Source organism: Protomyctophum bolini, assembly GCF_963924005.1.
Source record: "Protomyctophum bolini genome assembly, chromosome: 9".
Taxonomy (NCBI): Eukaryota; Metazoa; Chordata; class Actinopteri; order Myctophiformes; family Myctophidae; genus Protomyctophum; species Protomyctophum bolini.
In genome coordinates, this window is record NC_137870.1 from 39,074,145 (window position 1) to 39,095,871 (window position 21,727).

A 21,727-nucleotide genomic window follows, 5' to 3' on the forward strand; every position below is an offset into this window, starting at 1 on the left:
TGTTGTCTGAGGTGGATTGATTGATTGATTGATTGCTTGAAATTTGTAATCACATTTCACAGTATAGAATGGGTACATTTCAAACAAAGTCAATACAAAAACTGCTACGAGGATGAAACCAAAAGCACTAAGACTTCAATACATATGGGTCCTCCATTGGGGTGGGGTCGTCCTTGGGTGAGGATGCTCAGTGACATAAGGTAGGTCGTCCGAGGATTCTCAGTGACATCACATAAGGTAGGTATAGGTGTGTCATCCACATCCCTGTTTGGACAGGGACAGCAGATGTCTCCTGGTGCTTTTGAGTTTTTCTTTTTATTCAAGCCTTGAAAAGTTCAAATTACTGCAGCATTGAGCTGAGCTGTAGGAGGAACAGGACTTGAACATGGAATGTCTGTACTGAAAGCCTGATGATTAGACCATCAGTCAGACACTCTCAGGCAGATATGAGACTTTTGAGGTCATCAGGCTGAGGCTGTGATCCACTGCTAGCCTTCAGTTAATACACCTCTACATGTTCAAATCCCTGTTCTCCTATAGCTTAATGCTGGAGTGTTTTTGCTAACTGAGGGCTAACACACACAATTACCAGGAGATGTTCACTGTGTGTCTGACTGATGGTGCAATGGTCTAATGATCACTAAAGTTCCCAGCTTTCCCCTTTTTTTAGGAATATTTACGCGCACACGCACACGCACGCGCACACACACACACACACACACACACACACACACACACACACACACAGACAGACAGACAGACAGACAGACAGACAGACACACACAGAGAGAGAGAGAGAGAGAGACAGATTCAACTGTAATCTTAAAATATTTTTTATTAACATTGTTTCAAAGCAGTATTGCCTCCCTCCCCTGGAAGTTAGGACCTCATGCTAAGGCTGTTATAAAAAATACTACAAATTACTGACAGGCAGGCAGACAGGCTGACAGACAGACAAACATGCTAACAGACAGGCCTGTTAGGAGGTAACGTGTTTTCATTACAGAAACTTGGCCGGAGACTGAAGAAGACTAATCTTCCATCGCCAAACAGCGGTGTCACGCACTGCAAAACATCCAATATCGTTGTGGATGCTACATACTGTGATTTTGTATGTTCAATGTGTGACACCGGCGTACAGCTATAAGCATAAATCGGTCTTGACTTTGAGATTCTTATTCTGGTCCGTCTACTCTAAATACACTTTGACTATTTTACCAGCCTGCTAAAATATTTACAGTATAGGATTAGCAAATGATGGCTAGTTACCGGTTCAAGTATAGTGTCGACAAAACAGCATTAGGCCTACTCAAGTGGTAATGTTGGACTCTGTACCTGTTCCATGTTAACTCCACTATTTGCCTTATATTTTGTCTGTCAGGTGGAAACCTCATATGTCCAAATGTTACTGTACTGTGACATGGCATTCATTTACAGCTTAAGTTTAAAAGTCAGAACGTGGAGATAGGAGGTTTCTGCCCCGACAGCACAGCAATGATTTACAACTTGAAACTCAACAGAAATGCATGTATGTTCATGTTATGTTGCTACACAGTAGAAACACGAGACCTGACATATAGACTAGATTCACTGATGGAACTGTTCTATCAACAGTTTAGTGACACACAGGAAGCGCACGTGTGTCATGGGACGTCACATGTCACAACTGTCATTTAGAATGAAGCAGCTGTTCTTGGTCCTGGGTGGGTGGGTTTGTTTTTATTTTTCTTATTTCTTTGACACTATGTAGGCTACTGCTACTGTATATTCATGTCATGTATCCTGTTTTTGTTTTACAAATATGGTGTGCATGGTTTAAGGTGTTTTTACACACATTTTAACCACTCTGGGGGGGAAAAATCATATTTTTGAACTGGGACCACCCAAAAGAATCATATTTGAACTGAGTACTCCACACCCTGGCAAGCACCAGAGCCATTCCATTTTGTTTGACTCTATTTCACAGATATCATGAAAATAGCAGATCTACAAGCTCAAATTGTGAGCTTGTGGATCGGCGTTGTGTTTCTATCTGACAAGTGTGGGTTCCAACTTTGGGCGTGTCATTCTACCGAGGTGAAAAGCTTCCAAAGAAGTTGTATAGTGAAGTTTTGCACGACATACAACACAGCTGTGTGATTAAGATGAGATAATGCTCATGTGGTCCATTGATTATTTGATATTTACATTTTCTTTGCCATAAGAAAACGCACTACTCGACAATTAAATTAATCGTAAAAGTAATCGACAGAAGAATCACTAAGAAAATAGTTCATAGCTGCAGCCCTATGGTTCAGGGTTATCATTACATAAACATCATTAACACGTGAAAAAGTTAAATTATTTGAACACTACAGCAAAATACCTTCAGTAATAATAATCTTAATCAAAATAAGATAACATTCGTGCTAGGATTAGCAATTCATAAATGAAACAAAATATTGCAAAAAATATAAATAAAAGTTAAAAAACGTAATTCGGTGTATGTCAACGAGAGATAAGGTAGGGACAAACAGCAGTCACTAGGGAGGGACAAAAAAAATTACCATCCGATTTCGACTGGATTCATATATCACTTTAAAAAACAATCCTTTTATAAAAAGGAGGCTCTGTCTCCTTTATGGAAAAACACCACACAGACAAAAATATATTACACATATTTCACATGAAAATATATTTTGGACCGTAAAAATATACTTTGGCCGGTCAAGACATATTTTCACTGAAATGTTAGTTTTTTTTTTTTGTTTCATTTTACAGTTTTTGTATATTTAGAAACTGTCACGAGTCACGAGTGGACCAGGTTATACTGCACTATAGGGTTATATGGTAAGACCAGCTTTATGGAATATAATAAACAGACTATACTGGATTTATCTACAGATTAGGTTTATATATCTCTGCTGTCGGGAAGAAACCACCTGACTCCAAAATGTTCATTTTTTTAGGAAAAAATATTTTCTTTTCAGGAAATTAAGAAAACCATATATTTTTAAAACAAAGCAATACCGCCTAAAGTTTTGTGACTTTATTAATTGTCAATTACTTGCATGAGAGGGGGAGAGGTGGTGGAGTTAGCACTACAGACAGTGTGAGCCGAGGGTCCAATGGAGTTAAGAGGTTTTGACCGAAGCACTTTTTACTACTTTTCATTGGACGTGAAGGGTGTTCAATAGGACTGATTTATGCAAAAATAATAATGATAAAGAATCTCAAAAATGGAGTTAGGTGGTTTCCTCCCGACAGCAACGAAAATATACAGTACAAAGGTTTATATACATACAGTACTAAGGTTGATACAATACTAGGTTTATATCCTGTATAGACTACGGTAGATTAACATGAAGACCAGACGTACATACAGATTAGGTTTGTAGAATAGGTTTTTATTGACTGTGTTTGCATACTAGGTTTACTTTATACAGCCTATGTTTATGCTGTATAGGTTTATACTGTATAGACTAGGTTTATACAGTATGTAGACTAAGTTTATATTGTGTGTATATATATATATAGACTAGGTTTAGGCAGATAGTTTATTTTCTATTTCCTTTTATGAATGCTCAATTCTGAATGGTCAACCACTTTCTTTAGCTGAAGCAATGAGATATTTTGAAATCCACAAAATATTTTTTGTTGTTACACTTTGTGTCAAGTTATTGATTTTTGTACTTAAGTGCCGTGTAATAAGCAGTATAATGAACAGAGTGGTCATTATTGAGAATGGTTGAATGATTGATTCTGATTGGTGAGAAATAAGACAAAGCAGTACCCGAAAATGGATTCTATTTGATCAACTCACTTCCTTGTTTTCTGACAGTGCTCCAGCTCTGCAGCTGGGTAGACACAGCCAGCGTGAACTTATGGAATACTTTTTTTGTTGTTTGTGTTTGTTTTGGGTCAATTTATTAATTTAGGTTAGGTAGCCATGTAATAAGCGGTATAATATCTGGCTAGGTGGTCATTGTCGGGATATAATTCACCTTCAGGGTGATTAAACTCCCTATCGGCAATGACCACCTAGCCAGATATTATCCCTTACAGCTTACATAATGTACAGTGCATACAGTGCATAATATGCTCTAAGTATAAAGTGATGTGGATTAGGATATATGGTAATTATGATAAATGAAACTGAATACTGACGTGTGTGGATGTCTTCACATCACAGCTCTGGTGTCTGAAGGCTTCGGGTTCCACTGTCTGTCATCGCCTCGTTCATACTGGACACTCCATCCTCACTGCTTCCTCTCCTCTCCTCCTCTGACAGATATCTTGTTCTCCTCCTCCTCCTCATCCTCTGACAGATATCTTGTTCTCCTCCTCCTCCTCCTCCTCATCCTCTGACAGATATCTTGTTCTCCTCCTCCTCCTCCTCATCCTCTGACAGATATCTTGTTCTCCTCCTCCTCCTCCTCCTCCTCCTCCTCATCCTCTGACAGATATCTTGTTCTCCTCCTCCTCCTCATCCTCTGACAGATATCTTGTTCTCCTCCTCCTCCTCCTCCGACAGATATCTTGTTCTCCTCCTCCTCCTCCTCTGACAGATATCTTGTTCTCCTCCTCCTCCTCCTCCTCCTCATCCTCTGACAGATATCTTGTTCTCCTCCTCCTCCTCCTCTGACAGATATCTTGTTCTCCTCCTCTCCTCCTCTGACAGATATCTTGTTCTCCTCCTCCTCCTCCTCCTCCTCATCCTCTGACAGATATCTTGTTCTCCTCTTCCTCCTCCTCATCCTCTGACAGATATCTTGTTCTCCTCCTCCTCCTCCTCCTCATCCTCTGACAGATATCTTGTTCTCCTCCTCCAGGACCTCATCCTCTGACAGATATCTTGTTCTCCTCCTCCTCCTCCTCCTCCTCATCCTCTGACAGATATCTTGTTCTCCTCCTCCTCCTCCTCATCCTCTGACAGATATCTTGTTCTCCTCCTCCTCCTCCTCATCCTCTGACAGATATCTTGTTCTCCTCCTCCTCCTCATCCTCTGACAGATATCTTGTTCTCCTCCTCCTCCTCCTCCTCCTCCTCATCCTCTGACAGATATCTTGTTCTCCTCCTCCTCCTCTGACAGATATCTTGTTCTCCTCCTCCTCCTCTGACAGATATCTTGTTCTCCTCCTCCTCCTCTGACAGATATCTTCTCCTCCTCCTCCTCCTCCTCCTCCTCCTCATCCTCTGACAGATATCTTGTTCTCCACAGCAGCCATCATGGCACACAGTCTGGAGTTCTCATTGGCCAACAGCTTAGCGGGCTCGTCAAACTCCACCACCTGAGCCAATCAGATAAGGAGACAGGACACACATTTTAAATTACCTTTATGCAATTTGGTGTTCTCTATAACGACATCTACATCCTACTATACATTCAGCAAATCTCTGTGCACGCGTGCATATGTATGTGTGTGTGTGTGTGTGTGTGTGTGTGTGTGTGCGTGTGTGTGTGTGTGTGTGTGTGTGTGTGTGTGTGCGTGTGTGTGTGTGTGCGTGCATGTGTGTGCGCGTGCGTGTAAATGGGGCATTCATATAGTGCCTTTATCCAAGGCACTTTACATAGATTACTTTCACCCATTCATACACCAATGGCTTCGACACTAACTCTGGGTCCGGGGGAGCCCGGGATCGAACTTCCAGCTGCTCTACCAGTCACTCCACCCCTGAACCCAATGCCACTTGTTTGTTTTAACTCCTGCAACACAAGTTTTATTCCAATATGTATTATACTGTATGTAATATTATGTATTACTGATTAATTGAGTACAATGGGGGGACTTCCGCTTCCGCCCAGATGGAGTAGTCGCATGATTAAGTGCTCCGTCTAAGTTTTATCATTTATTCAAGTTTGATTTGACCAAAACTGCCACTTTTATGTCAAACTACACGTGCAACTAGTTAAAGTACAAATAAGTATATGGAACTGAGGTCAACTAAATCGCAGCTTCCTAAAACTACAACCGAGACAAACCCTCCCGGCGCAATGGACCCCGACAAGCAACCTCTCTCCCTCGCCATGCTGAGAGCGGAGCTGCAATCGTCTCGGGAGGCAGGGCTCCGTGAGATAAAAACTGAAATAGCAACCATACGGCAAGAAATCAAAAACGATATCACAGCACTCCGTGAAGAGGCAAAAGCAGAATATGCCTCCATTCGCTCGGAAATAGCACAAGACCTCACCTCGCTGTCTTCCAAGCACACAGAGTTAGCTTCGGAGCAGTCAGACATGGGGAGATCTCTGAGTGATACTATGGACCGTGTTGCTGTACTGGAACATTCACTGGGCTCGATGGCAAAGGAGAACAAAGTCTTACAGGAGAAATGTTTAGATTTAGAATGCAGAAGCCGTAGACAGAACCTAATTTTATTCAACATAGCTGAAAATTCTGAAGCAGGTGACCCGGTTGGGTTCGCAGCCAACTTCTTCCCTACGGTGCTCGGTGCTGAGAACTTCCAGAACCCCATCGTTGTTGACCGCTGTCACAGACTAGGGGCAAAGTCAAATGATAAGAAGGACAGACCTCGCATCATGATACTACGTCTACACTATTTCTCTGACAAGGAAAAGATCCTGCAGCTGTCCAGAAGACAAGGCAGCCTACGCTACAACGGCTCTCCAGTGTTTATTCATCCAGACGTGCCCCAAGTGATTACAAAACTTCGCGCAACGTATGGCCCGATTAAGACCAAGTTGCGCGAAGCTAAACGCCGTCTCCCGGGCCTCGATTACAGTCTATATCACCCGGCCAGATTCACAATAACATTGGACGGGATCCGGTACTCTCTCAACTCTCCTGAAGCAGCCGAAGAATTCTATCAAAAGAAAATAGCATCCGCGGCAGCACCGACTGTTACAGCCGATGGGGAGCCTGCAGAAGACTAGCTGGCCGGGACATACACCCTGAACAATGATCACAGACTTGCTTTCTCCCCGTGGTCATTACTCTGTCTGCACACCCTCCACTATCATTACTACATGGATACAACGATGACAAATTCACGCTCAACTTTAAAAAGAAGGTAATGTTTGTGTGAAAGGGATCTGGCGAAAGCTACTACTAAGACTAACTTTATCCCTTTAATGCTTGGAATGCACATAAACACCGTAATAATTCTACTTTGTTTATCTATTGAATTTATTTTTTATTTTATTTTTTTATGGTTATTGTATTTGATCATTCGTATTATCAGTCTAAAAGACGGGGTTATAGTTTACATTACTAGTGTCAGTATATAGCAGCTTTGCTAATGATGCTATTATGGAGTCACCATGGAGGCCGCCATTTCTGTTTTATTTATTTTTGTCCACTGTAGCACTGCGTTCGCGACCTGCGGTGCATTTGTTATCTTGTTTAGTACAAGTGCTAGCATCCTTGCTATTGCTGTTGTTGTCATGTAGCCTCCATGGAGGCCGCCATTTTGTGTACTATGACGCTAGCAACCTACGGTGCGCCTCGAGGGACAAAAAGGACGTCGTTTGTAATGTAGTGAGGGAGGGGAGGGAGAGACGTTAAGTTACGAACGTAACTATGGTTATATGAGTGAGATTCGCCTCCACTTCTGCCGTTTTGGATATGAGGAGGTTGCCTTGAGTTCTTTACATTCCTCTTTAGATCCATTTTATTGCCAACATTATGGTTTTAAAAGATATCATTTGCTAAAAAATACTTTTGAGCAAACAAAAGTGGGAAAAGTTGTTACTTTATAATTAGGATGAGGGATTTTTCATTTTTTCATTTATTTTCTTGTGAAAGTATGTGTTCATGCGTATGTGTGTATGCATATATATATACAAATTGGTTTGTTTTTCCTTGGTTTTTGTGAACTAAGTTGCACTGACTGTGGTTTGTGTCTGTCTGTTTGAATGTGGATTGTGTGTTTTTTGTGTCTGTCTTTGTTTGTATACCCCTCTTTATTTGAACGTTAAATTGTATTTATATATTAATACATGTATATAAGTGCAGGGATATGTTTATGCGGGGATGTGTGTGTGTGTGTGTGTGTGTGTGTGTGTGTGTGTGTGTGTGTGTGTATGTGAGTGAGAGTAATGATCATCTGGTTGTTTTGGTTCAAAATAAGATTGTATCTTTTCATTTTATTTAATACATAACAATGGACGGTTAGCTAAGGTCTTCCCATTGTAGTTTTTTTTGTTTCTCTATTTTCACTATAGCTGCTTGTGTCTTAGACATAGAAAGCTGGTTAGCTTAGGCTTTTTCTTCTGTGACTGCTATTTGAGAGCAGGCATGGAGGGTTTTGGGGTTTCTCCCGTTTGTTGTTTTAATGTGTTTTTGTGTTTCTCTGTTTTTGTTTTTGTTCTCTTGCACTTCTATTCCGAATTCAGATTGATGTCGGCATTTACACTCAGTCCTTTTTTTATATTAATTCCTGATTTATACAATGGCTAATTCTATTCCAAATTCTAATATTGTAAGAGGGGAAAGCTTGGTTCAATACACTACTTGGAACTGTAGAGGTCTGAATGGAGCGGTGAAACGTGGCAATGTATTGGCTCATTTAAAGAAGCTGGGGACAGAAATTGCTTTTTTACAGGAGACTCACTTACGGAATCAGGATCATAACCGCCTACGAAGAAATTGGGTAGGCCAAATATTTCACTCCCATTTCAATTTCAAATCCAGGGGCACAGCAATACTTATAAACAAGAACATTCCTTTTATACTAAATAAAACTATCCAAGACCTACACGGCAGATATATTATAGTTACTGGAAAGCTTTATAATTGTCCTATTGTTCTGGCTAATATCTACGCCCCTAATCATGACGATGAACGATTCATATCTTCTTTTTTGGCTACTTTGCCTGACCTTGACACTCACCAATTGATCTTAGGTGGAGATCTGAATTTTATTCTTCATCCTACGCTTGATAGATCTTCACATAGACCCTATACTCTGACTAAATCAGCTAAAATAGTGAATACATTCATGGACACATTTAAATTATCAGATCCATGGAGATTCTTAAATCCAGCTCAACGTAAATATTCGTTTTTTTCTTCTGTACATCACACTTTCACAAGATTAGATTACTTCCTTATAGATTCAAAACTTCTTCCCTCAATAAGACACTGTGAGTATGAAGCAATTGTAATATCCGATCATAGTCCCCTAGTCCTCAAACTAGCATTTCAGAACAGACATATGGCCAGGACTTGGAGATTTGATAACACACTAATAACTAGGCAAGGGTGTGTGGATGATATTAAAACCCAAATACAGTTCTATCTCTCTACAAACGACACACCCGATGTATCAAGAAGTACACTATGGGAAGCACTTAAAGCGTATATACGGGGGCAGCTTATTTCACGACAGGCTTTAATCTCCCGTCTACGTAAGGAACAAGGCAAAGCTCTGACTGATCGATTACTTGAAGTAGACCTACAGTATGCAGAATCTCCTTCTCCTGAATTATACAGAGAAAGGGTCTCGACTCAAGCCGAATTCAATCTCCTATCCACAAATGAGACAACTAATTTGATGACACGGTCACGCCATAGGTTTTATGAACATGGGGATAAGGCGGGCAAAATACTTGCACTTCAAATTAGGGAATCAGCTGCTTCTAGATTAATTACAGAGATCCATACAAACACTGGTCAAACTACTATTAATCAGCAGGAAATTAATGATGTATTTAAACGCTTTTATTCAGATTTGTATACTTCGGAATCACTAGGAGATTCTAATTTGATTGATACTTTTTCAGAAAATTTAAACATACCTTCCATTAGTCAACAACATAAGGTTCAACTTGAAAGAGCTATTACTTTAGATGAAATACATCAGGCAATCTCACAAATGCAGTGCTCAAAAGCCCCAGGACCCGATGGCTATACCTCTGAATTTTACAAGACATTTACTGAACTCATATCTCCCCTTTTACTTAAAGTGTTTAATGAATCTCTCAACGCCGGCCACCTCCCACCAACTTTCTACCAAGCTAGCATCTCTGTTCTACTTAAAAAGGATAAAGACCCGCTTAATCCAGGTTCATACAGGCCTCTGAGTCTTTTGAATGTTGATGCTAAAATTTTAGCAAAAGTTGTGGCTACACGCTTGGAAAAAGTGCTCCCAACTGTGATACATACTGATCAAACGGGGTTTATAAAAGATAGACATCTATTTTTTAATCTTAGACGCCTATTCAACATTATATATTCTCCCAGTAGCACCCCCCAAGATACGGAAATACTGTTATCTCTTGACGCCGAGAAGGCCTTTGATAGGGTAGAGTGGGACTTCCTCCTCTCGACCCTGTCAAAATTTGGGTTTGGTCCAACCTTCACTTCCTGGGTTAAACTACTTTATGCTTCTCCATTAGCTTCTGTACAAACAAACGGATACAGGTCTGAAAACTTCCCTTTGAATCGCTCGACCAGACAAGGCTGCCCTCTCTCACCACTGCTCTTTGCCTTATCTATTGAGCCGCTTGCAATTGCGTTGCGTGCTTCAGACACCTACACTGGTATCTTCAGAGGAGATAGAGAGCATAAAGTTTCACTTTACGCTGACGATTTATTATTATACATATCCAAACCGTCCACATCAATTCCTAGTATCATGTCCACCTTGGAGAGTTTTGGCAGGGTTTCGGGGTATAAAGTCAACGTTTCCAAAAGCGTTTTATTTCCTATCAATACACAAGGCAATCAAACTTTTGGCTCCCACCCATTTAATGTTACAACCAGCTTTCGATATTTAGGAATCATAGTAACCAAAGCACTTAATGACTTGCTCAAGCAAAACCATACAAAACTTTTTGAACGTACTGAACAAGACTTAACGAAATGGTCGAACCTTCCTATCTCACTTGCCGGCCGAATTAATATAATTAAAATGAATGTCCTCCCTAAATATCTGTTTCTATTCCAATGTATTCCAATTTTTGTTAACAACACTTTTTTTAAGAATCTGGATAAAATTATCTCCAAGTTCATTTGGGATAAGAAACACCCTCGAATAAAGAAGGATTTTTTGCAGAGGCCTAAATCAGATGGCGGAATGGCATTACCTAACTTCAAACTCTATTACTGGGCGTGTAATTTACGTGCACTCTCATTTTGGCTCCAAGATCAATTGCCTACATGGGCATTTATTGAAGGTCAATGTTGTCCCCCAACATCGTTGTCAGCTTTAATCTTTTCCCCAGTGGCCTCAAGATATACTAAGTTGCCAAAGAACTCCATAGTCTCGCATTCTCTCAAAATTTGGCTCTCAATACGAAGGCATTTCGGTTGGCACCCGGGCTCTGTGCGCGCACCACTGGTCGCTAACCATGCTTTTTTACCGTCCCTCTCTGACTCGTTATTTAAAGTATGGCATAGAAATGGTATTCACTCCTTCAAAGATCTTTATATTGATGGGTTATTTCCGACCTTTGAACAAATACGACGCAAATTCAATTTACCCCAATCACATTTCTTTAGATTTCTACAGATACGACATTTTTTAACACAACACACTGATTCATTTCCAAACATACCTCCCAACTCATCAATGGAATCTATATTTCTACCTGACCCACTGCTCAAAGGAGGTGTTTCTATTATTTATAACTCTCTCTCATGTTTGGATAATAATGCCTCCTTGGAGCATTTAAAAACTGCTTGGGAAAACGACTTAGGAATATCTATCACTGACGAGCAATGGTCTACATCTCAAAAGTTTGTGCACTCTTCTTCAGTATGCGCCAGGCACGGTCTTATACAGTTTAAAATATTACACAGATTACATTTGTCAAAGGAAAAACTCAACAGAATGTATCCAAATGTGAATCCAGCCTGCGACAGATGTGGCCAATCGCCGGCCACTCTAGCTCATATGTTCTGGCATTGCACAAAACTAAGATCTTATTGGCAAAGTATATTTAAATCACTGTCAGACATTGTTGAAAGACCTTTTGACCCGGATCCACTGACAGCAATTATGGGAGTCACAGGGCCCGGGGTCAAATTGTCTACTTTCCAATATAACATGGTAAAATATGTGACTCTACTGGCTCGCAGACTGATACTGTTGAATTGGAAACAAGCACACGTTCCAACTCACACTTCACTGATGAAAGATGTTATGCATTACTTACAATTGGAAAAGATTAAGTTTGAATTGAGAGGGAGTGAAGATAGGTTCTACCAGACATGGCAACCCTTCATCGAATATTTTAATAGGTGCACGCTAACCCCTCCTACACAATAGATAGCACAATAGAAAATTGGAAAGAAAGAAAAGGAACTGAAGGAAAAGGAACTGAGTGTTTTTTCTTTATTTTATTTTTTATTATTTAAAAAAAAGAATGTCTAATTTACTTAATTCAATGTTGGAAGTTTGAGAGCAAGAGTGTCTGTCCTGTTGTCTGTTTTGTTTGTCTGTTCACACTTGTCATTGTTTAACTGTTTTTTGTTTTTTCATGATTATCACACTTATGTCTTTTTATTATACTGTATGTGGAACATTTACATTGCCTGTTATTTTTTTCATTTTTATTTTAACTGAATTACTTAAAACTGTCTAATCTGAAATTGTCGAACAAAAATGCCTAATAAAAACAGTATTAAAAAAAAAAAAATTGAGTACAATGGATCACAATGTTAACAACATTGTGTGTTGTTTTTGTTTTTTTAACTACATTTTTATCCCACGATTTTGTAACCCATTTTTCACCCCTGTGCCAATCATCTACTGTGATCCTGGGCTCTACACACCCTCCGCCAACCTGGGGAGAGCAACGGACTTAACTCATGCTTCCTTCATGCTTGAGTGTCCAAGTTGCTCCTTTACACCTGACAGGGGGGAGTTTCCCTGGTTGGACGTAGCGCGTGGAAGGAACACGTTATTCCAACCAGTTCCTTTCCCCTCCATCAGGCGCCCCGGCTGGCCAGGGGGAGGCAGTTTAGAGACCAGGATTACTGCATGTTTTTGTGAGGGTACGTACCCTAGGGGACACGGGGAGAACATGCAAACTCCACACAGAACACCACACACATTGTGTGTTGTTAACCTTTTCAAAAAAGGTTATTGAACTAGTGTGACATTGAATGCACAGCACCCTGACCTGTCCCTGGCTGAGGACGATGATCCTGTCTGAGTTGAGCACGGTGTGGAGGCGGTGGGCGATGGTCAGAGTGGTGACGTCCTCGAAAGACGTCCTTATTGTCTCCTGAATCAGAGCGTCCGTCTCGGCGTCCATCGCTGCCGTGGCCTCGTCAACAATCAGAACCTTTTGGAGGAACATTTACAACAGAGGTGGGTATAGCTTTGACGATGGAGAGGGCCACTATAGATTTCCACACTCACTCCAGAGGGCCACCGCATATTACTCTCTTAGCAAAAGAGAGCCGATCTACAATCTTGCACATCAGCAATTTTTTGCTATATTTGAATTGAAATCCTGAATTATGTTTTGCTATTTTTTAATTGGAATCCTGAAAAGTAACTTTTTTATACTATACTTTAATACTAGTCATACTAGTAATTAAAGCGGGTCATGTTTGCATGTTTGGAATTGTAACAGCTGAAATCAATAAGTATTCAGATATTAACGTGATGGTGGGGTGTGGCCCCCCGGCCGCCAGTTGCCCAAGGATGAGTTACAATACACAGCCTATAATAACACCTAATTTACACCATACCTGATGTACTGTAAGTAAAGTTATGTCTAGCCTGTTAAACTGAAACTGTCTACCCTAACCTTATGGCTCAGCGTAGAAGACTGGGTTAAAGTGTGTAGGAGGCTTAACCATGACTTACAATAACCTAATCTAAAGCCCAAACCACACCAAAGGGTCGGGTCGGGACAAAACATTTTTTAAGGTCAACCACACCAAAGCAACTCCTTGCAACTCAATGAGTTGCATTGGCATGGTTTACCTTAAAAAACGTTTAGTCCCAAACCAACATGGGAACATATTATCAGCAAAAAGAAAAAGGAAAAACAGCGCCATCTGCTGTTTGTTGTTAACAGGACGTCGGCCCATTTGGTACACCTTGAGCCCTCCTCGCATTTCATTCCTTCTAACAACAATGTACACACATTCTCAATGGCCCTGCCGACAGACAGCTGTTCTTGAGACATTAACCATGACCTATGACTTACCTAATGATAACTTACTTAGCCATAACCTACCAAAACATAACCTACCTGAGCTGCAGGCTAAAGCTCATCCTACCTTACACTGTCTGAGCAGAGTTCTGGCCACACACAGCAGCTGTCTCTCTCCAACAGAGAAGTTCTCTCCATTCTCCACCACTTCAGAGTCCAACTTCAGAGGCAGCTGAGACACCTAGGACACAAGGATAGGAGACAGACCATATAGGCAGGTAATAGGACACAAGGATAGAAAACAGGCCATAAGGACAGGTAATAGGACTGTCTACCCCCCCCCCCCCATCATGTTTCCACCACTTTTAAGTACCAGTTGTACTGTATATCTACCCCCCGTGATGTCAGACTTCACACAAGTGTTATTTTATTTTTTTTAATGTTAAAAAAGGTTCCCCTCCGATGTCCAGCTTTGAAACATTGTCCTAACACAAACATTGAATGCCATTGACAATGAATGGCCAACATTGAAGACAAAAGTGAGGACGCAAATTGTGATTGGCCGGAATGGGATGATGATGATGATAAGAGCGGGTGTGATTCTTGAGGGGCGCTAGCTCCGCCTATATCCAGCTTTTGGTGTGTGTGCACAAACTTTGTCCTACACAAACATTAAATTCCCATTGACAATGAATGGACAATTTTACATCAGTGTCTGAGCAAAAAGACATACAGCTACTTGTCTGGTCTTGCACCACCCCGCCATTTTGTACTATTTTAAAATAGTTAAAATAGCTGATCTACAAGCTCACAACGTGTCGATGTAGATTGGCTAGTTGAACAATTTTCAAACTGTTTTAAAATTGTAAAATAAAATGGCAAATAGGTTTAGGGATATTTTACGTCATGATGATGTACGATGATAAGAGCGTCCCTCACTTCACACAGGTGTAATTTATTTTTAACTTCCTACGTCCTGTAATTCAGGAACTTGCAGGAATCTAGCTTGACTTTGGGTCCAAGGACATAGTTCCTGATCTCTGAGTGTAGTGAAGTGAAGCCAGCAGCAGGGAATTATCAGGGTGGAGATAGCAGCTCTGAGCGTGCTGCTTAAGCACTAGGACTAGGACTGGATAAACAGAACATTAAGAGATTAAAAAAGCATTACACGATGACCACGTTAATACCCTGTATGAAATGATATGATGAGGTTCTGTGTGATGTTCTGGTCGCTTGTAGGGGGTCAGCTGTACAGTCAGATGCAGTGTTTGTCGTCATATAATAAACAGTATAATGAGCATTGCGTGCGTGCGTGTTTTACTCACACACTCTTTCATGTGTGTTCTCTCCAGCGCATCCCAGATCTTGTCTTCCTGGTATTGGTTAGAAGGGTCCAGATTTGACCTAAAAAACAAACACACAAACAAGCCAGTTTGTTTTGAAATGCTAGCCTTTCAAAACACAACATATTCATCTATGAATGATCTAATTCAGTCATTATATCCGGGACCACAATCGGTAGAAAATAAAACCCTGTATAATCCTGAGTGTACAGATTGTACAATATTTGTACACTCTCTGAGGGTCCATTAGGCTCCTGAGTAGCAATCATTTAAGTGGGGGACCTCCTGGAAGTGGTGGTTCCCAAACCTTTTAGTCTGTGACCCAAAAGAGAAATGTTATGTCTCCCCGTAACCCAAAATAGTGAAAACAGCAGATCTACAAGCTATTGAACTTGCCGTGAAAGAAAACGTGAAAAAATAAATTGAATCTGTTTTAAATTCATGAAAAGTTGGGAACGTTTTTTGAAAATGTTTTGAAATTATAATAATTTAAAAAACAAATGTAGGAAACATTAACTAAGGCCCATAACAATTTGTCCGCGACCAACAAATGGGTTTGGGAAACGGTGGGTTGGGAAAAGAACCAGTGATATGCAAAAACAATAATAACAAAAGACAGCTCCAGAATAAAATAAATGAATAATAAAATGCATTCACAAGGTCACGCCCCCTGGTAACCTTACATACCTGATGGTTCCGCTGAAGAGGACTGGCTCCTGCGGGATGATTGACAGCTTGCTGCGGAGGTCGGCCAGGCCGATGTCACAGATGTTGATGCCGTCGATCTTTATGGAACCTCCGCAAGGCTCGACCAGACGAAACAGCACCACGCCTAGAGACGATTTACCTAGAGAAACATGGTTTATCAATGACCACTTGACCCATTTGGGGCGCTAGCCCCTCCTATATCCAGCTTTTGGTGTCTGTCCGCAAACTTTGTCCGACACAGACATTATATTCCCATGAAGGCCTATTTATACTCCAGTTTCAGGTGATGAGGTGAGCACCGAAACAGTGGTTAGTAAAAAACAGAGAGATGTGTTTGAGTAAGCGGTGAAGTGCTTACAGTACCACCGCGGCATGACGCCATGTTGCAGTTGTAGTCACCTTATCACCTAAAACTGGAGTATGAATAGGCCTTAAGCCCCCATTCTTCAAAACCGCCACCTCTTCAATGTTGCTTTCCCTATAGCTAACTTGCCTGTTTTACTGTTCCACTGTTTTTATTGATTTCACTCTATAGACATACACCTTTTCAGTGTTTTTCGTAATAGAGTTGAATATTTTTGTAAAGCGTCTTTGGGTACTATATATAATATATAATTGATCCTCATTAATGCTCATTATAAGATGGCACCATTTCTGTCTACTCGCTCTGTGTCATAGGAGGGCTGTGTCCTGCCAGTGACATCATCGTTAGGCACAATAGGCAAGTTGAGTGATTTTAAACATGCTTTCAAACTTGTTTTAATGCTTCGTTAATGCAAGAACACTGTAGTAAATTGTCCAGGAATCCCCACCGATGCACGTCGCAAACAAGTATAAATCAGGTACAATGCTCGCTGTGTATTTTTGTACTTTTTCTGTATTCAAATATGTCTTCCCTGTGTATTTTTGTACTTTTTCTGTATTCAAATATGTCTTCCCTGTGTATTTTTGGTTTCTTCCTGAAAGCTGAAAGCCTTTGAGGCAAAAGGCCCAGTGGAAATACACTGTAGTGTCTAGTATACCTGAGCCTGTGCGTCCGACGATGCCGACCTTCTCTTTGGGCTTGATCCTACAGGACAGTCTCTTCAGGACCAGGGGCAGGTTGTCACGGTAACGCATCTCCGTGTCCTCAAACACCAGCTCCCCCTGCTGGGGCCAGTCACAGGGCGGGGCGCGGTTCTTTATGCGAGCAGGAGCCTCCAAAGACAACGACTGAAAACACATACATACATTACATACATACACTTCTTAAAGCTGTACAATTATTCATCTTTAAAGTCACAATGATCTTTAAAGCGCACCACTCTAGCTGACCCATAGTACGTGCAATGACTGATATCACCCTCCCCGCCCGGCAGCCCTCCCCCGAACACGGGCCAATTGTGTTCGTTAGACACTTGACAATGCCGGAATTAATAACAATACTTAATCACTATTAATGGCAATGTTGAGTGACATGAATACAAGATCTTTATAATGGTTGAAGTAGTTACATTGTGGAGTGAGCTTGAAGATCGGCAATTTTTGAATAGCTGAAGCATTAGATAGAGTTGAAGTGTTAACTCTATACACGGTATATAGTATATAGTGCTGTACCTGTATATAGTGGTGTATTCTCTCTACGGAAGTGAAGCGAGCTTCTGTCTCTGATGCCAGCCTCACCGTGAACTGGAACAGTCCGGTCAACTGTACGCACGCACGCACACACACGCACGCACGCACGCACGCACGCACACACACACACACACGAGAATTATTACCATAACCAACGCATTTTTTCTTTCCGTGTGTGTAGTGTGTACCACGGAAATGATTTGATTGGCTGAGCACGGCCCCTCACTTCACACGACCGTCATTTTGTATTTGTATGTATGAAAAGAAAATGGGATTTTGAAAATGGGACTGCCAATAAATTGACCCAAAAAACACAACAAAAAAAGTATTCCATAAGTTCGCACTGGCTGCGTCTGCCCAGCTGCAGGGCTGGAGCTGGGCAGGTCCAAATGCAATGGAAGTGAGTTGATCAAATAGAATCCATTTTCAGATTTCTATTTCTATTTCTCGCTCAATGTTTAGCTGTAAATGACAATGTGTGTGCGGTTTACATGGCTGTCATGTTGGATTGGAAACAGCAGTAAATCAGCAGGGCGCAGCCACGCAGCTGGTGCTCAGAGGGTTTGATTGGGCATCGGTCTGTTATAGGAGCGGAGCGGTAATTATCCAGAAATAACAGACAGCTGAATTCAGCGATTGACCAATCAGAATGAAGCATTCAACTAAGCCATGTAATATTATAACATAGTGTATGACAGTAGTGACCTGTACAGCGTAGGATATTATAACATGGTGTATGACAGTAGTGACCTGTACAGTGTAGGATATTATAACATGGTGTATGACAGTAGTGACCTGTACAGCGTAGGATATTATAACATGGTGTATGCCAGTAGTGACCTGTACAGTGTAGGATATTATAACATGGTGTATGACAGTAGTGACCTGTACAGTGTAGGATATTATAACATGGTGTATGACAGTAGTGACCTGTACAGCGTAGGATATTATAACATGGTGTATGACAGTAGTGACCTGTACAGTGTAGGATATTATAACATGGTGTATGACAGTAGTGACCTGTACAGCGTAGGATATTATATCATGGTGTATGACAGTAGTGACCTGTACAGTGTAGGATATTATAACACGGTGTATGACAGTAGTGACCTGTACAGTGTAGGATATTATAACATGGTGTATGACAGCAGTGACCTGTACAGCGTAGGATATTATAACACGGTGTATGACAGTAGTGACCTGTACAGCGTAGGATATTATAACATGGTGTATGACAGTAGTGACCTGCACAGCGTAGGATATGGCCAGGCCGGCGTATGGCGGGGCCACGCGGCCGTGCATCAGCAGCACCAGCACAGCCGTGATGCAGATGAGAGACACGCTGATCACGTCCAGCCTGACGGCGAGCCAGCGCACCGCACAGCTCCACACGTACAACACCGACTGGTTCACATCCAGCAGCTCCTGGTACCTGAGATACACACACGCAGTACGCACGCACACGTCAAACCATCAGGTCACAATATAGAGGGCATGCGTGTGATCACCATACCCGGAAGTTATGCGCGAACGCCTACTGAGTGGCAAACGACTACTTTCTGGCCTTACTACTACTATCTGATTGCATATACCCTCTAGTGTTAGTTGTGATGAATCCTACAGATCTATTCCACAACCATCCCTACACAGACAGCAAATTACAAATGATGGGAGCTCGTACAACTTTCACCCAATTCATATTTTATCATTTTTGTTTTTTTTCTTGACCACAAAGGTAAATGTAATTTACATAGCATGTCATTTAGACAGACGTGAGGTTCATTGTTTACCTGGTATCCTATAGTTTCAACATACCGGTTAGTGGGTTAACATTGATATTGATCAGACTGATGCTAGGTTGTCTCTAGTGGCTTTAACCCTTGATGTGCCGGAAGTGCATCAAAATAAGAGCTGTTTTTACTCTGAAAGCCATGAACCGGAAACACTTTCTTAAAAAAGTTGACTTGACAAAGTGACCTCACAATCTCCGATCATCTTAATATATTTATATACACTCCAAAAAGCGTTCATATTTTGCGGGAGAGACGGATGAGGAGCAGAAATGAAGCGCCAGCATATCGATCCATTCATCACCACGGAGAGCGCCCTGGATTAGGAGATACGAGTCATTCTTTCCGCCGCACTAACATGGGAGTCAATGACAAGCTAATAGTTGCACAGAGCGTTAGCATACGGCAAGCGAAAAGCGAAATGCCAAAAAAAAAATAGGAATAATGAATATTCTTATCTCGCCCCGTGTCGTTTGGACGTCGCTAGGACGTCTACAGACGTCTTTAGAATCAGTCGGTTGTATTCCTTATGACGTTTCCAGACGTTTTATGTACAAAATGTGTTTTAATGGCTTAGTTTTGACTTTTCCTCAGTGTAAAAACTTCTTTCATCACAGTTGCAGTCAAACCAAATCAACGCTGCAGCGTATACCTGTCCATGTAGTGGCGAGTGCACCCGTAGGCCTGCAGCGTGCTCAGGCCCTGCACGCTGGACGAGACGTGGGACAGGAAGGGAGACAGCGTCAGGTTGTCGAGGCGCTTGAGCTCGCGCACGAAGACCCGCGAGACGGCGTGGAGCAGCGAGAACAGCACGGCCAGCGGCACCGCCGCCGCCAGGAACCACGGGAAGACGCAGCCCACCACGGCCAGGCAGAAGAACACCAGCAGAACGTTCTGGATGAACATCTCGGCCTGGAACGGCAGGCGGCTGTCGACTACAGACAGGCAGGCAGGCAGGCAGGCAGGCAGGCAGGCAGGCAGGCAGGCAGGCAGGGAGGGAGGGAGGGAGGGAGGTAGAGACATAATCAGAATAAACGTTGTTGTCACCTCCATAGTACAAAATATGGTTCTCCATTAGACAATAGACACATTTTAAATGAGGCACAAACATTAAAAACAAGGAGAGAGAGAGAGCAGCACAAATGCTAATCTGTGTGTGCTAGACAGACATAAATGATCAACATCAAGACATCAATTATTCTGATCGCTATAGTTGCGCCAGAGGGAGCTCCACTGATCTCATTCCCCACGAATACTATTATGGCACCAAAATGTGGAACCACCAGCCATTAAAAAGTGTGACCCCCTACCCTCCTTCAAAACCGCCATAAAAGAGCACCTGTCTGCAATTTGCAGACCATTTGTAGACAGGCCCTAAACAAGTCTTCTAGCTTGCCAAAATTTATAATTTACCCCCCACTGCCTTTTCTGCAAATATACTGTTACTGCTCCTAGTACCGGTGTATCTTGATGAACTGAACACACAGGACTGTCTGTATTATCCTTTTAGCATTATTGCAAATGTACCTCTGTACTTGCAAACTGTTAATTAAGTATCCGATAAATCATTCAAAGCAGGCTTAGGTTTTCTGTGTCATGTGATGTTGTGGTACTTTCATCCATGTCACAAAAAGTGGGATCTTTTCGTCCAGCCCAGGAATTCAAATTAAATTAATTAATTAAATCTGTAATGTCTAAAAAAAATGTTGTCTAAAAAGTTTTCTTTCCATCCTTTATATCCTTTCTTCTCAATAAAAAAAGAAGTGAGTTTTGCTGTGTCATGTGACGTCGTGGTACCTCCATCCATGTCCTTGGAGAAGAGCGGGTGAGTATAAGGCTGTGTAATGTTGTAGTGTTGTGGTGTGGTGGTGGTGGTGCCTTACCTTCATCCATGTCCTTGGAGAAGCGGTGAGTATAAGGCTGTGTAATGTTGTAGTGTTGTGGTGTGGTGGTGGTGCACTGGTGCCTTACCTTCATCCATGTCCTTGGAGAAGCGGGTGAGTACTGTATAAGGCTGTGTAATGTTGTAGTGTTGTGGTGTGGTGGTGGTGCCTTACCTTCATCCATGTCCTTGGAGAAGTGGGTGAGGGTGAGTATAAGGCTGTGTAATGTTGTAGTGTTGTGGTGGTGGTGGTGGTGGTGGTGCCTTACCTTCATCCATGTCCTTGGAGAAGCGGGTGAGTATAAGGCTGTGTAATGTTGTAGTGTTGTGGTG

At 41.7% G+C, this 21,727-nt stretch overlaps 1 protein-coding gene and 1 long non-coding RNA gene across 2 annotated transcripts in view; one reads left to right on the forward strand and one right to left on the reverse strand.

The window, feature by feature from the left end:
• LOC308321465 overlaps window positions 1–1,852 on the forward strand; it is a 134,693-nt gene extending 132,841 nt beyond the window's left edge. Inside the window, exon 2 of the long non-coding RNA XR_013964617.1 lies at window positions 1,821–1,852. This is a non-coding gene — a long non-coding RNA (uncharacterized lncRNA). The remainder of the gene's footprint in view (window positions 1–1,820) is intronic.
• A 3,317-nt stretch (window positions 1,853–5,169) lies between these two features.
• Window positions 5,170–21,727, reverse strand: part of abcc5 (ATP-binding cassette, sub-family C (CFTR/MRP), member 5) — a gene marked incomplete at its 3' end in the record, with an annotated part of 32,335 nt that continues 15,777 nt past the window's right edge. Inside the window, exons 21-29 of the mRNA XM_080772516.1 lie at window positions 20,165–20,447; window positions 18,968–19,154; window positions 17,705–17,794; window positions 17,131–17,320; window positions 16,088–16,247; window positions 15,383–15,461; window positions 14,185–14,298; window positions 13,071–13,235; window positions 5,170–5,271 (exon numbers count right to left, since the gene is read on the reverse strand). Of these exons, the coding sequence (XP_080628642.1) occupies window positions 5,170–5,271; window positions 13,071–13,235; window positions 14,185–14,298; window positions 15,383–15,461; window positions 16,088–16,247; window positions 17,131–17,320; window positions 17,705–17,794; window positions 18,968–19,154; window positions 20,165–20,447 (1,370 nt within the window). The remainder of the gene's footprint in view (window positions 5,272–13,070; window positions 13,236–14,184; window positions 14,299–15,382; window positions 15,462–16,087; window positions 16,248–17,130; window positions 17,321–17,704; window positions 17,795–18,967; window positions 19,155–20,164; window positions 20,448–21,727) is intronic.